The sequence below is a fragment of the Lineus longissimus genome, chromosome 13 (genome assembly GCF_910592395.1).
Source record: "Lineus longissimus chromosome 13, tnLinLong1.2, whole genome shotgun sequence".
Lineage (NCBI taxonomy): Eukaryota > Metazoa > Nemertea > Pilidiophora > Heteronemertea > Lineidae > Lineus > Lineus longissimus.
In genome coordinates, this window is record NC_088320.1 from 11,154,973 (window position 1) to 11,169,649 (window position 14,677).

General features: G+C 40.8%; 1 protein-coding gene across 5 annotated transcripts; it reads left to right on the forward strand.

Moving 5' to 3' along the window:
- The first annotated feature begins 3,563 nt into the window (after nt 1–3,563).
- Nucleotides 3,564–13,785, forward strand: LOC135498186 (uncharacterized). Of its 5 annotated transcripts, none has more exons than XM_064788390.1 (5): nt 3,564–3,693; nt 10,142–10,259; nt 10,763–10,995; nt 11,217–12,241; nt 12,353–13,785. In XM_064788390.1, exons 4-5 carry the CDS (start codon nt 11,453–11,455, stop codon nt 13,343–13,345), a joined length of 1,782 nt encoding a protein of 593 aa, XP_064644460.1. In that variant the 5' UTR covers nt 3,564–3,693; nt 10,142–10,259; nt 10,763–10,995; nt 11,217–11,452; the 3' UTR covers nt 13,346–13,785. The 5 variants fall into 5 exon arrangements, with proteins under 5 accessions (XP_064644460.1, XP_064644462.1, XP_064644461.1 ...); XM_064788392.1 differs by lacking the exon at nt 3,564–3,693 and adding an exon at nt 3,726–3,902; XM_064788391.1 differs by lacking the exon at nt 3,564–3,693 and adding an exon at nt 6,322–6,342.
- Nucleotides 13,786–14,677: the final 892 nt, after the last annotated feature.

The window sequence follows — 14,677 nt, forward strand, 5'->3', positions numbered from 1 at the left end:
ACTACTTTTCCCTCAGTACAACTAATTAATAGTTATGTTCACTACTTAAATGGTTATTTTGGCTTTACTAATCAAATTAGTTAAAAATTTACCACTTAATTTTAAGAGTGAAACATGTACGGTCATTGCAGAAATCGGTCAAAATCACGAAAAAAATTAAGAAAAGAGCAGAATTGCGAATAAAATACCACGAAACACATACACAGAGGTTGACTCCACAGCTTTGAAAGGAAACTGACGGCCTACCGTCAACTAGACAGCGATGACATGGTACCCTACTAAACTTGTTAAAAATTTCAGGAGCAATGTTTCTTCAGAACTTTTGTGAGAAAACGTCGATGAAAATGAACGGTCTCGTCGAGCAGTATCTCATACACCATCCCGGAGAGTGCACTTTATGCTTGTAGGTCTTGTCGCACATCGCACACTTGTAAAGGTTCTCACCAGTACTATCTTTGACGTGTCTTGTGCTGATTGAGCGTCCATTTCGTCGCACACCAGTGCTTCGCACCTTACGAGCTTATTACTGACGAACCGTTGCTCGGAGAACCACTTGTTTGTTGAAAGTAAAAAACAAAATTCTATCAGTCAAATTGTTGTTTGCTTATACCTTTTTGTTCTGTTTTATATGAACATTGATGATTATTGATAGAATGTTCATGGAGACGAGAAGAACTGGGATCACCATGCCGGTACCGTGTCATGCAACGTACTCTCTACTATACCACAGTAGAGCATTTCACTGTTGTCGATATCGCATTAAACAGTGAACATTCTACTGTGTGTTTGCTTTTGCGCACATAATCTGCGCAACGAAGAATACCATTGAATATTATATAAATATTGCATGTCAAGTCATAGAATAGTCAAAATTATTTGTCAGGTCAAAAATTATTTCACGAGGCTTTAAACCAAACCTTGAAGAAATCGGCCCAGCAGGTTTTGCACAGCGACCCAAACCACTGTCAAAGTGATTTTTAATCGGCGGATACGCAAATCATGTATGGAGCCAAGACGTGTATATTATGTACTGTAGACAGTGTGTGTTTACATTAGCAGACGATGTTTGTTTGAAGCGAGTCCAGGCCCAACTTGAATGCCTTGTACTTTCTGTTCGTGGATGTAACAGTCCCACCCAATGCAACCTACCTACTTTGTGGGTGTAATTCAAGACCCTGACAGTATCACTGTGCAACTTCCTGGCTTAAAACGCCGTAAATATGCTGTTTTTTATCGCCGATTTCGTCGAAACCTTAATGGCCGCCATTTGCAATATCGCGTCATCGATGACGTCAGCCGTGGAATAATGCCGTGGAAGAGTCAAAATTATCGCATGGCACGTGGTCGTGAATGACGCGACGTGATTGGCTCACATACTAATGAGGTATGATAATATTGTTGAATGACCACGTGTTTTTAATTTGTGCTATATATATAGTTTTTGACTGTAGCCGAATAGATGATAAATCAATAAATCAATTTGAATTTGAAATTTTGACTCTTTTATTTCATTTTAGCAGTGAGGATGGGCGGCTACAGGCGGTATCATTTCCAACAACATGTCACAATAAGAGACCTTTTTCCCCTATGTGCCAGGAGTATGAGGGGTTGAGGTGGTTAGGTCCTCTCATTCCCAGCTGCCAGTCACAGTCTGGTAAATGTTTGTCTCAAGTATGAATTTTGGCAATGATCATGGGTCGGGGTCCTATCATTCCCAGCCGTAAGTCACAATCAGGTAACTTTTTGTCTCACATATAAAGTTTGGCAGTGATCAGGGGTCGGGGTCCTATCATTCCCAGCCACGAGTCACAATCTGGTAACTTTTTGTCTCACGTATGAAGTTTGGCAGTGATCATGGGTCGGGGTCCTATCATTCACAGCCACGAGTCACAATCTGGTAACTTTTTGTCTCACATATAAAGTTTGGCAGTGGTCATGGGTCGGGGTCCCATCATTCCAAGCCGTAAGTCACAATCAGGAATTTTTTTGTCTCACATATAAAGTTTGGCAGTGATCAGGGGTCGGGGTCCTATCATTCACAGCCACGAGTCACAATCTGGTAACTTTTTGTCTCACGTATGGGCCCACTCATTGTTAATTCAAGAAGCGGATAATAGACGGCGAAAGCATCTGGCCAACTGTGAACTGTCTACTGTGTAAGTGAAAATGGAGACAGTGAAGAGTTCACTGTTTTGTGCGGAGCATGCTCTGTGTCATGGAAGGCAGCGGTATACGTCAGAAACTGAATTTCGACGTACAGGTTGCCTTTGTTAAACTGTACAAGGTGAAGTTAATGAACCACTCGAGGGTTCGCTAAATGTGTATGAGCATTGCAGATATCGGTCAAATAACGAAAAAAAATAAGAAAAGGGCAGAAATTCGAATGAAACACCACGAAACACATCCCCAGAGGTTGATTCCATATAGCTTTAGAGGGAACCTGACAGCCTACCGTTAACTAGACAGCGATGACATGGTACCCTACTAAACTATTTAAAAATTGTAATCAATTAGCCCTATAAACGACGAAAACCATCGCGTTATGATCTGAAGGATAGTATCTAGCAAAAGCCCAGGCCGCTACATCGCAAAAATGTATCCAAATCTTCCATATTTTACTATACTGATGTTCAACTCACGTCATCTGCTAGAGTGAATAAGCGGCTGTTCCTTGAACCGTCTGTCACAACAAAGGGCTGCGGCGACTCAACGAAGGCTTTTTTCCTCTACTGCGTTTTATTATGAAACCTAAAAAAGCATATACAAACATAAGTTAACGTAAACATATCACAAAATACGAACCAAAGGCAAAATACGAACTAAAACGAAAACTTACGGCTGTTCTTGCTCTGCTCTTGCATGTCCAATTACTATGCGGCCAAAAGACCAGGGTACAGCAGCGATGTATGTGAATGGTCAAGTTGTCCATAGGCAACATGTCATGAGAAGTAACCTGGACAGTGTTGACAACAAGCATGAGCGGTATCAGCTCGGATGGAAGGGGGATGAGCACGGTGGAATGGGTGTGTTTATCGCATCCTGATTTATCTGACAAAAGTCCGACAAAGTCCGACTTTTCCCTAAGAGGTCGGATTTTTTAAAAACATGTGATATAAAGTGTGAAACACACACCCAGAGTGACCCAAAGTGTGAATACCAATTAGCTTGACCCTCTCTGAGAAAACCCGCCTAAAGTCGCCAGGACTTATTCTGAGTAATGCACTGAAACAGCTGACCTGTTGAAAAAATGATAAAATTAGGCCACTTGTTTTTATAGTCCCAAGTGACAGATATTCATCTTAACTATCATGTACATCAACCATTTCAATCAACAGAAATCCTTAATTGCTAGAAAAAGTAGATTTTATAAGGGTCATCTTTTCAAAAAAGGAGCAAAAAGGGCTTCAAAGGCCCCAAAAAGGTTGCCTCCCTGGTTTACTTTTACCTCGGCTGAACCCCACAGGTGTCATTCGGTTCGTGGACTACTTCTCTCTACCATACAAATGCATTGAATGTTATTGTATCACTACACAACAGTGAGTAGGCTGAGTTTTGAAGAGGACTCCTCAGTATGCGACTTTAGGCTGGTGCAAATTTATCGACAAAATTCTCCGGACTGTGAACTATTCTCAACATATTGTCTTTTTTACCTGATATATGAACATCTAATGACAAGAAACTGATAGGTTTTAAGTGTGTTTATTGCCTCTACGAACTGTGATAAATGAAAAGTTTGGTGCAGTGTTTGTCTGTCCCATCACTGATTTTGAAATCCAACATGGCGGCCCCCAGCAAAGATGATTCCGAGACAAGACCACTAATGAATATTCATAGGTTGGAGGGTCGAGGCCTATCAATTAGACGAGTGCATGTTTTTTACTCTCAAGTACATATTTGGAGAGGTATTGAAAAAATATTTGCTGTGGCAAGTCTACAGATATAAAGAAATTATTTGATGAAAAAATTAATTTCGAATTTTGCTAATTGGGTAATAGGGGGCGTGTTTTGAGTTTTTTCTGCCAGTTGGCTGAAAACAGTGGAAATATCAAAGTCTGTCTAATTTGTCGATTATAAAAAAATTTCCGTGGTCAATCACCAATTTCCATCGCACCAGTTACTCGCAAGACTAACCCGTATATCATATCCGAATTTCAGTTTCACTACTTGACGCGTTTGTTGATGCGTCGCGGTCAAACATTGACAATTTAACTGCTAAAAGGCTTAAAAAATCAATTGTGGTCTTGTCTCTATTTACACTACATTTTGGGTCAATATAGTGAAAAATTTGAATGTGCTCAAATCACTCTAATTCATTTAGAATATTGTATTGCTGATGATTTAAGGTCAAAACAAGCTAAAATAATGAGAAAAAAACTTAATTTGACCCAAATAAGAGTCAACCTGACCCCGGTCTAAGTTCGGTTTCATTTTTACAAGTCTTGTTGTGTTGCCATTCATTTTGTAATTTCTTTGAAACTACTTAGGCCTTGATCATGAAAGTTGTGCCCTAAGCAGCAAATATATTCCTAAATCACATCCTAAATTTTCAGCTCCATAGCTTGCTTATTCTGGCCAGGGCAGGTCTTTGAATTTGGTGCTGTTGGCTGCAAAATCATGACTTTTTGTCGATTTTGTCCTCTTTCGTCGCTTTGGCACAGTTGTACCACTCTTTGAAATGTCTCTCATTTCTCCAAAAATGTCCAGATATGACTTTCCTTTGTTGGAGAGTTGTGGGATGTCATGTACATTAGTTTGAAAAAAATCTCAAAATGTTAACCCCTGAAATGTACCTTCATTGAGACAAGACCACTAATGAATATTCATAGGTTGGAGGGTCGAGGCCTATCAATTAGACGAGTGCATGTTTTTTACTCTCAAGTACATATTTGGAGAGGTATTGAAAAAATATTTGCTGTGGCAAGTCTACAGATATAAAGAAATTATTTGATGAAAAAATTAATTTCGAATTTTGCTAATTGGGTAATAGGGGGCGTGTTTTGAGTTTTTTCTGCCAGTTGGCTGAAAACAGTGGAAATATCAAAGTCTGTCTAATTTGTCGATTATAAAAAAATTTCCGTGGTCAATCACCAATTTCCATCGCACCAGTTACTCGCAAGACTAACCCGTATATCATATCCGAATTTCAGTTTCACTACTTGACGCGTTTGTTGATGCGTCGCGGTCAAACATTGACAATTTAACTGCTAAAAGGCTTAAAAAATCAATTGTGGTCTTGTCTCTATTTACACTACATTTTGGGTCAATATAGTGAAAAATTTGAATGTGCTCAAATCACTCTAATTCATTTAGAATATTGTATTGCTGATGATTTAAGGTCAAAACAAGCTAAAATAATGAGAAAAAAACTTAATTTGACCCAAATAAGAGTCAACCTGACCCCGGTCTAAGTTCGGTTTCATTTTTACAAGTCTTGTTGTGTTGCCATTCATTTTGTAATTTCTTTGAAACTACTTAGGCCTTGATCATGAAAGTTGTGCCCTAAGCAGCAAATATATTCCTAAATCACATCCTAAATTTTCAGCTCCATAGCTTGCTTATTCTGGCCAGGGCAGGTCTTTGAATTTGGTGCTGTTGGCTGCAAAATCATGACTTTTTGTCGATTTTGTCCTCTTTCGTCGCTTTGGCACAGTTGTACCACTCTTTGAAATGTCTCTCATTTCTCCAAAAATGTCCAGATATGACTTTCCTTTGTTGGAGAGTTGTGGGATGTCATGTACATTAGTTTGAAAAAAATCTCAAAATGTTAACCCCTGAAATGTACCTTCATTGAGACAAGACCACTAATGAATATTCATAGGTTGGAGGGTCGAGGCCTATCAATTAGACGAGTGCATGTTTTTTACTCTCAAGTACATATTTGGAGAGGTATTGAAAAAATATTTGCTGTGGCAAGTCTACAGATATAAAGAAATTATTTGATGAAAAAATTAATTTCGAATTTTGCTAATTGGGTAATAGGGGGCGTGTTTTGAGTTTTTTCTGCCAGTTGGCTGAAAACAGTGGAAATATCAAAGTCTGTCTAATTTGTCGATTATAAAAAAATTTCCGTGGTCAATCACCAATTTCCATCGCACCAGTTACTCGCAAGACTAACCCGTATATCATATCCGAATTTCAGTTTCACTACTTGACGCGTTTGTTGATGCGTCGCGGTCAAACATTGACAATTTAACTGCTAAAAGGCTTAAAAAATCAATTGTGGTCTTGTCTCTTCCTGAGACAAGACCACTAATGAATATTCATAGGTTGGAGGGTCCAGGCCTATCTATCTATCTATTAGACGAGTGCATGTTTTTTACTCTCAAGTACATATTTGGAGAGGTATTGAAAAAATATTTGCTGTGGCAAGTCTACAGATATAAATAAATTGTTTGGTAAAAAAATAATTTTGAATTTTGACAACCTGGCCATAGGGGGGTGGTTCAAATTTGGAGTGAAAATGGCCGAAATGGGTAAAAATGTCCACTTGTGTCAAACTTGTCAATTTTTAAAAAAATTTCCGTGGTCAATCACCAATTTCCATCGCACCAGTTACTCGCAAGACTAACCCGTATATCATATCCGAATTTCAGTTTCACTACCTGACGCATTCTTTGATGGCGGGCATTTTAAATAACTGGAAATGGCTTGGAAAATCAATTGTGGTCTTGTCTCTATTTAGAGGGTTTTGGGTTACAGGTCAAAAATAGTAAATGAGCTCTGAAATCCACAAAAACCGTTTGAATTGGCTGAAATGTGTTGAGAATGTGTGGACATATCATTGAAATTGGAAAATGTGGAAAAAAAGAAAATTCTCAAATTTAACCCCCCCCCCCTGTCCTACAGGGCTTTTAAGTGAAAATGCAAAAAATTGAAATTTTCAAAAAATTTCAAATAATTTCAAATTTTTCTACTTTTTTGGGCTAGATATGTTTCATAACAATCATCAATTGTGAATAGTAATGAAAGTGTTGATTGTTTTGCATGTTATTTTCATTTTGGGAGGTGTCGGGCACAGAGCACGCTGGGTGGCAGGGTACCAAGCTTTCACTAATTTTTTTATTTCAGCAGGTGAATTCAAGAGAAAAGTATCTGAATTACGAGCGAGAATATTAGCAAAGACAAAAAGTAATGGCTTTTGTTTGAAGAGGGGGGGTAACATACGGGTTTGTTAAAGTAAGTTTTTTGGATAAGCCGGTCACAATGACGGCACACCGGGCAATGTTTTTGTGTGACCATGATGAATTGAAATTCAAAACTGGCGCAGGTTATCATATAAGTCATCTTTGTCATAATCCTCTGTGCGTGAAAGTCGAGCACTTGACAATAGAAAGAGGAAGGGTCAATCAAAGTAGAAAAAGGTGCAATGCCAAGAAAGTCTGTGCAGGCCATGGCAACCGCCCTAAATGCATTTTTCCTGGTAAGCTATATGTTGAAGTTGAAAGAAAATATCATTATATTGAATTGACATTTGAAAGTTTTCTTACCGCGATGGCAACCTCTTGGATGTCTTGGTGGCTGGTTGGATCTTGAAGGATCGCCGAAAGTAGGAGTGGTCGTAGTTTCTGCTGTTTGGGTCGAGACATTTCCACTCTGGTACAGGCGGTCTGTCTCGTCGTGCAACAGCCTTCTTGACAGCCTTCCTTCGCAAGTCCGGCATTGTTATCATCACATGTTTCTTGTAGTCACCACCCCTGGTTTTGTTTTTCTTTTTCGTGAAGTAATCTGTTGCCCTGATGTTTTTCAAAACACCAGCTAACTTCTGGTGTCTAGCACTCCGTTGGTACCTGACTGTGTACTGCCTGTTCATTGCAATTCTGTCCAGCGCTTTCATTGGGCGGCAACAAGTATCGACTTCGATGTTGAACCACTTTAGTTTCCGTCGCCCGCTCTCGGCTATGTTATGGTTCATTCTGTGGGCTGCTGAATGGATACGAGGGGTTGAGTTCCTGCTCCTGGTCACAATCTTAGGATCGCTGGCCGACAGACCTCGATTCTTGGACTCAACCCCCTGGGTTGTCACGCCAAGACTCAGCTGTCGCAACGCTCCTTTACTAAGGCATACCTCCAAAACGAGATGTACCAAGTTCTTGTCAATCACTGTCATTTTAAACTTGGGAATCTCACCGTAAGATGACCATCGTGTTGATTTGTGCCACCAAGAACCAGTTGTGCCTGAGCACAGTGAGAATTCGTTCTGTGGACAACCAGTGCAGTCACCACCATAACAGTTCACAACACAGGCAACAGTGTCATACAGGTATCCCATGATCCTGTCGAGATCACCGTTGCAGCGCTTGAATAGAGATTGCAAAATCTTGGATGACCTTACCCTAAGATCATTCAGAAACGTTGTTTTTAACAGTGTTCTCTCCTCAGCAGTACGTCCCGGGAACATACCTTTACTGAATTCAGCTCTATGTCCTGCACGCGTCTGGGCTTGATGCAAATGTATAGAGTCAAGTTGATGCTTCACCGTGAACAAGCCGCCGAAGAGCTTTTTTGTTGCATCAGTTAACCCTTTGAATGAACTGGAATCACCATCTGTAGTCAAATGTTCTACATGTAGGCCCTGTTTCTCAAAAGTCTCGGCAAATGCAACCCCAAGATCATATTCTCTGAATGCATCTGCTTCAGGAAAGTTAGCCGTGCACTTCGAGTGTCGTTCGTCAACGTTTGTGCCAGTGGCACCACATTTAACTTCAAAACCTTTCGCCCGCATTGCAGCCCCTATCCAGCAGAGTTTTGTTTTAACCTCAATGTCAATGATTTTGTGTTCATCTGTCACATTTTCAACACATAATCCAGTCATTGTGCTCGCACAACGGCCCATCTTGTTCCTCGAAGTGAGGTGTAAACTATTATAGCGTCCATCAGCTTGGACATTGATTCCTGTGTCGTCCTGATTTCTTAGGCGCAGTATCCTTTTCAAGTTCTCGCGTATGTCTGCCATATCGGCCACATTCATTTTAACTGTTTCATCACCAACCTTATTTGCCTGCTTTTGCATGATACTCCTACAGGGGGGCGGGATTCCCATCATGCTCAGTATGTAACTCATACTCTCGTTGCCAATCATTGTGTCCTGCAACGCAATCTGTAATGCAACATTTGGAAGAGCGGCTTTTCGTCCGCGCTTGCCAGTGTCTATGTCCTCAAAAAGTTTATACAATTTCGAATAAAAACCACAGTTTTTACACACCACAGTGACTGAACAACACACCCCCTGCTTACGTACCTCTCCATATTTGAATATCGGCTGACAGTTCACGTGATATTCGCTATGGGCCCTGTTAACGTCGTTGAGCACATCCATCAGTTTGGTTGTCTGAACAACGAAACTCTCGTGATCATGCTCCATGGTCTCATCTGGTATCTCCATCTCATCATCAGTGTCTTCTTTCATGTTCAGCCGTAGTAAGTTGACATTCTTGGCAGTACGGTTATTAATATCCGGTATGTGTCTTTTGCCGTCGTGTCCCATCGTTGTGACCTGTCCGTACTCCTGGGGCGTGAGTCGTCTCCATGCGGGTTGTAGGCCTACTTCTCGTTCGTCGTCGCTCACCACCTCGACACCTCCACTCCGCACGTGTCCGCTCTTGAACATTGTTCTCATTGCTGCATTCGATGCCCTAGGGCACCTCGGACCCCGTTTTCCTATCAATCTCCTCGCCTTTGTCCTCATCTTGTCTTGTCTTTTCGTAACTTGTCTCTCTTTGCTTAAAATCGTACTCCTAGGAGATGTCTATTTCGGGATGCTTCCTTCAACAGACTGAAAATACACAAGAAAGGACAAGAGATTACAAAAGGGTGGATGTTGATAGGACAATAGCAATGACAATGGTTGCTGTTGTGGAAGTGTCAGACTTGGATGTGACAGACAAGGAGATAACATATGGGTTAATCTTTTTCTCATTTCACACCTTACTAACAAGCTTTCCATGCTTATAATGCATCATATATTTGTTGTTTTTCAAATTTCAGACAAAGTTAATATTGTTCGATTTGAAATTTTGACATTTTCAGCATGATACCACTGTCACAACCTTGGAACATCCTTTAAAAAGACAACTTTTTTCCAAAAAATTGAAATTTTTGAATATTTGTCATGAATTAAAATTGTTTCAAATTCCTATTTCAGATTGACTGTAGACCACTGGTGATTTGTCGAAGATTCGGTACCATTCGATTAAGAATTCTACGAGTTAATGAGCTTAACTTGAAGACAGTCTGTAAACAATTTGAAGACGAAATATAAGGTAGGTTGTCCGTATCGGACAAAATTTTAAAACGTTAATAGCTCGCTCAAATCAAGTTCATTTTTGATGAAACTTGGTTATGTTAGTCAAGACATCTCAAATGTTTGGGAAAAGGCATATTTCATTGATATCTCAAGATTATCCCTCTTCATTGAGACAAGACCACTAATGAATATTCATAGGTTGGAGGGTCCAGGCCTATCTATTAGACGAGTGCATTTTTTTTTACTCTCAAGTACATATTTGGAGAGGTATTGAAAAAATATTTGCTGTGGCAAGTCTACAGATATAAATAAATTGTTTGGTAAAAAAAATAATATTGAATTTTGACAACCTGGCCATAGGGGGGTGGTTCAAATTTGGAGTGAAAATGGCCGAAATGGGTAAAAATGTCCACTTGTGTCAAACTTGTCAATTTTAAAAAAAATTTCCGTGGTCAATCACCAATTTCCATCGCACCAGTTACTCGCAAGACTAACCCGTATATCATATCCGAATTTCAGTTTCACTACCTGACGCATTCTTTGATGGCGGGCATTTTAAATAACTGGAAATGGCTTGGAAAATCAATTGTGGTCTTGTCTCTCCTCGAATATTGCCAGGTGTTTAAACGAACGTTGTGCCATAAATCTTGGTGGTATCACTTCAAATGAGGAGTTTGCTGGACTGATAGAAGACTATTTTGGGGATGAGGATCCAGGAAGTGACTTTGAATCGGAGGAGAATGTGTTATAAGGTTAGTTTGTTGTGTTCCATATCTCGCTGTACATTAATGTACACAACTGTACACCAATGTACACAAAATATACAGCAATGTTTTCAAACAGCATTGGGAGTGTCTAAACCTGTTTAAAAATGTGCTAGTAAGCCAACAATTGCACTATTGTGTACAAATCTTACTAGTAGGGCCTACACAAGGTAAATTGCCTCAACTAATGATGTTCATTTTTATTTCAGCAGAGTCCGTAGTGGTCGAAGATGATGGTGATGAACCCCTTGTTGTCGTGGAACCCCAGGCAGAAAGCATAGCAAAAGTACGTCGTGATTTTGCAACACGTGGAGGTCAAGACTTCCATTCATCTGCTGGTAATTGTGACGCCAAACTGCATGCTCCCTTCTCGTGTAAATGCAAGTTTTCCGCCGGAGAACCATGCTCCCGGTCCTTCGACACCGATGAACTTTCATTGCTACGGATGCAACATCTTGAGCTTGATAACAAAGAACTTGACTTTATTCTGCTGGGCCAAATCCGAAGTAACCTTCATCGTTCCGATGAAACAGTCAAATCGAAAAAGAAGGAGCAGAAAGCGCGTGTGTTGTACAGATTGGACTACTTCTACGAGCATCGCAAGATCTGCAAGGAGACATTCATGTTCATTCATGGGATAAACAAAGACAGACTTTCTAATGTGATGCACCATTATGTGAACAATGGTGTGGTTGAACGCATCCACAAGAACAAGGGAAAACAAGTGAAGCATGCATTGACTGTCCCATATATTGAACGTGTAGTAACATTCATAAACAATTTTGCCGAAGAAAATGCAGTACTCTTGCCGGGTCGAATCCCGGGTTACAAGAGGGATGATCTCAGACTTTTACCTTCATCGGTCAGCAAGGCGGGCGTGTACCGTCTTTATTCAAGATCCGTTGTCGCACAGGGAGATAAGGCTGTGGGTGACAAGACATTCTATCGGCTGTGGAAAGAATACGTTCCATACATTCTTCCAATGAAGCCGCTGACTGATCTTTGTTGGACGTGCCAGCAGAACAGCAAGCTGCTGTTGAAGTCTGTCAATCGGACAACTACAGAAAAGTCTGACGCCCTAAAAACAGCAGAGCAACATCTCTTGGATGCCACTACAGAAAGAAGCCTGTACAATGCCAAGGTGAAAGACTGCAAAGATGCCCTTGACCAGCACAGCATCACTGACCTGAACCGTCCTGGGAACAACATACCAGATTCATCAGTTGAGGCTGAGGTGAGTACATGTACCTGACAGAAACATTGGCTTAAAATAACATTATCGTTAGATTGCATTACTCATGTTCATATCAACATCAAACATAAAAGTCTGTTCAATCTTTTTCAGGTTCATTACAGCTTTGACTTCGCCCAGCAGATCCATTATCCACACGACCCGATGCAGCCAGGACCCATTTTCTTCAAGACGCCGAGAAAATGTGGTGTATTTGGGATGATGACAGAAGGCATACCCAAGATGGTGATCTTCTTGCTGGATGAAGCCACCAACGTCGGCAAGGGTGCGAACTGTGTAATCTCTCTGTTGGATTTCTTCTTTGACAATTACGGTTTGAAGGAAACAGTGGCCCATCTTCATGCAGACAACTGTTCTGGTCAAAACAAAAACAATGCGATGGTGCAGTACCTGTCTTGGCGAGTGCTGACTGGCCGACACTCTGGGGTCAAGTTGTCGTTTATGTTGGCAGGGCACACCAAGTTTGCCCCAGATTCTATGTTTGGTCTGTTCAAACGAAAGTTTCGATCAACGAAGGTGGACTGCCTGGCTGACATAGAACAAGTTGCCGTTGATGCTTCCCCACGCGAAGTTCTCCTCACACAGCTCTGTGGCAATGAAGCTGGAGATGTCATTGTCCCTGTCAGGCAATGGGACACTTACCTGAGCCAGTTCTATCGAAAGCTGCCAGAGATCAAGCCGCTCCACCACATCGAGTTCCTCCAGGATGGCTCTGTCAATCGCTACATGAGTGAATCTAACACTGTCAGTCAGAACATTCTCAAATGTGATCGTGCTGATGTTGGGCAGGGGAAACCTGAGGTCATTGTTCCGAAAGGTTTAAATGAGCAACGTGTTGCGTACCTGTACAACGATATCCGAGAGTTTGTGTCGGACGAGTGCAAGGATCTCGTGTGCCCAAAACCAGCTGCTGCAATGGATGTTGATCAACAACGTGATGGTCCTCCTGAGGATGTACTTCCAGTTCCGGTGCCACAAGTCGCTACTCCAACTCCTGGTCGAGGCCGAGCTGCTCCAAATCGTGGACGGGGTCGTCCTAAGAAGACACCAAGAGGCCGTGCTGCAAAGAGGCCTAGGACAGAATAGACTGTTTCCGCTATTTGTAGACTTTAGGCGTGGCTTACACTGTTGCCATGGTAATCATTGAAATTGACACTGGTACTATCTTCTCTTGAATTCTAGGCCACATCTTTTATCAGAAATGGAAGTTATAAGCCTGTATTGTGTACTGTTAGATTGAAAAATTGTGATCGCCTTTACATGTAGGCGTGGCGTGGTGTACACTGTTGCTATGGTAACCATTGAAATTGACAGTACTAAAATTATCACCTCTTAATGCTGAGCCACATGGTTTTAATCTTTATCAGAAATGGAAGTTATACTATAGTAAGCCTGTATTGTGTACATCCTGTATGATAGAAGAATTTTGATAGAGTTTAGGCCAGGCGTACACTGTTGCCATGGTAACCATTGAATTGACACTATAGCCCTGACTATAGTAGCATATCTTGTATACTTAACCATTATTGTTTTCATCTATTATAATAAATGGAAATTAATTGGAAATTATAGGCCTCTTTTATTTTTATGGTGAACAGGATGAGTGTCCCCTCACCCTAGATTTCGCCTAAAATCTGGTCCTGAATTCTGGTAGGCACCCCTCATGAATTGCTTTATATCTGAAGAACTAGAATTTTCCTGGCAATGAGTGATACCTCATCTGAAAGGTATGATTATAAGCTTTAATGTGGTGTAACACTCATAACCAGAATAACTTTGGTTCCCAAGATATCTCTATTTGAAAGTTTGAAAATTTTCAGATAGAAAGTTCTGAAAATGACCCTTCATGGAGGAATAAAGAAGTCGATATTTCAAATTGCTATATCTCGAAAACCGTTTGAGGGAATTGCTTGAAACTTGGAAGCTGAATCCCTTGGATCATATACTTGAAGGATATGGGCTTAAATCACATAGGAAAAAAATGACTCTAGGCGGGTTTTCTCAGAGAGGGTCACCAATTAGGTAACCTCATTAACCGCATTTAAGATAGTCCTTTGATTTTCATAGCCCTATTTTGGGAAGCCCTGATATTATGAAAGGTTTTTAAAAGAGCCGTCCCTTTCAGGGAAAAGTCGGACATTGTCGGACTATGCGCGTCAATACATTGACGTGAAGTGAAGCATGCACTTATATGCAATCTACTTCCAAATGAAGTTGATCGGCTATTACCTGACCATCGCCATTGCTCGATCAGCGGTCTGATATCACGGCAAGTGACAGCTTCTTTGTGTCTCATTCAAAACGACAATATACTTCTTCCTCGAATCGAGTATTGTATTAAAATACGAGGCTGAAGTCAGAAGCCCTTCAACAGAACCCCAATAGGTAGCTGGCTAAATTCTTTACGTTTTGTTTTTT

Bases quoted from the DNA above. Each gene is read 5' to 3' on its own strand.
- LOC135498186 (XM_064788390.1), top strand. From the start codon at position 11,453: ATGCAACATCTTGAGCTTGATAACAAAGAACTTGACTTTATTCTGCTG. The intron at 12,242-12,352 runs GTGAGTACATGT...AATCTTTTTCAG, and splicing joins ATTCATCAGTTGAGGCTGAG to GTTCATTACAGCTTTGACTT.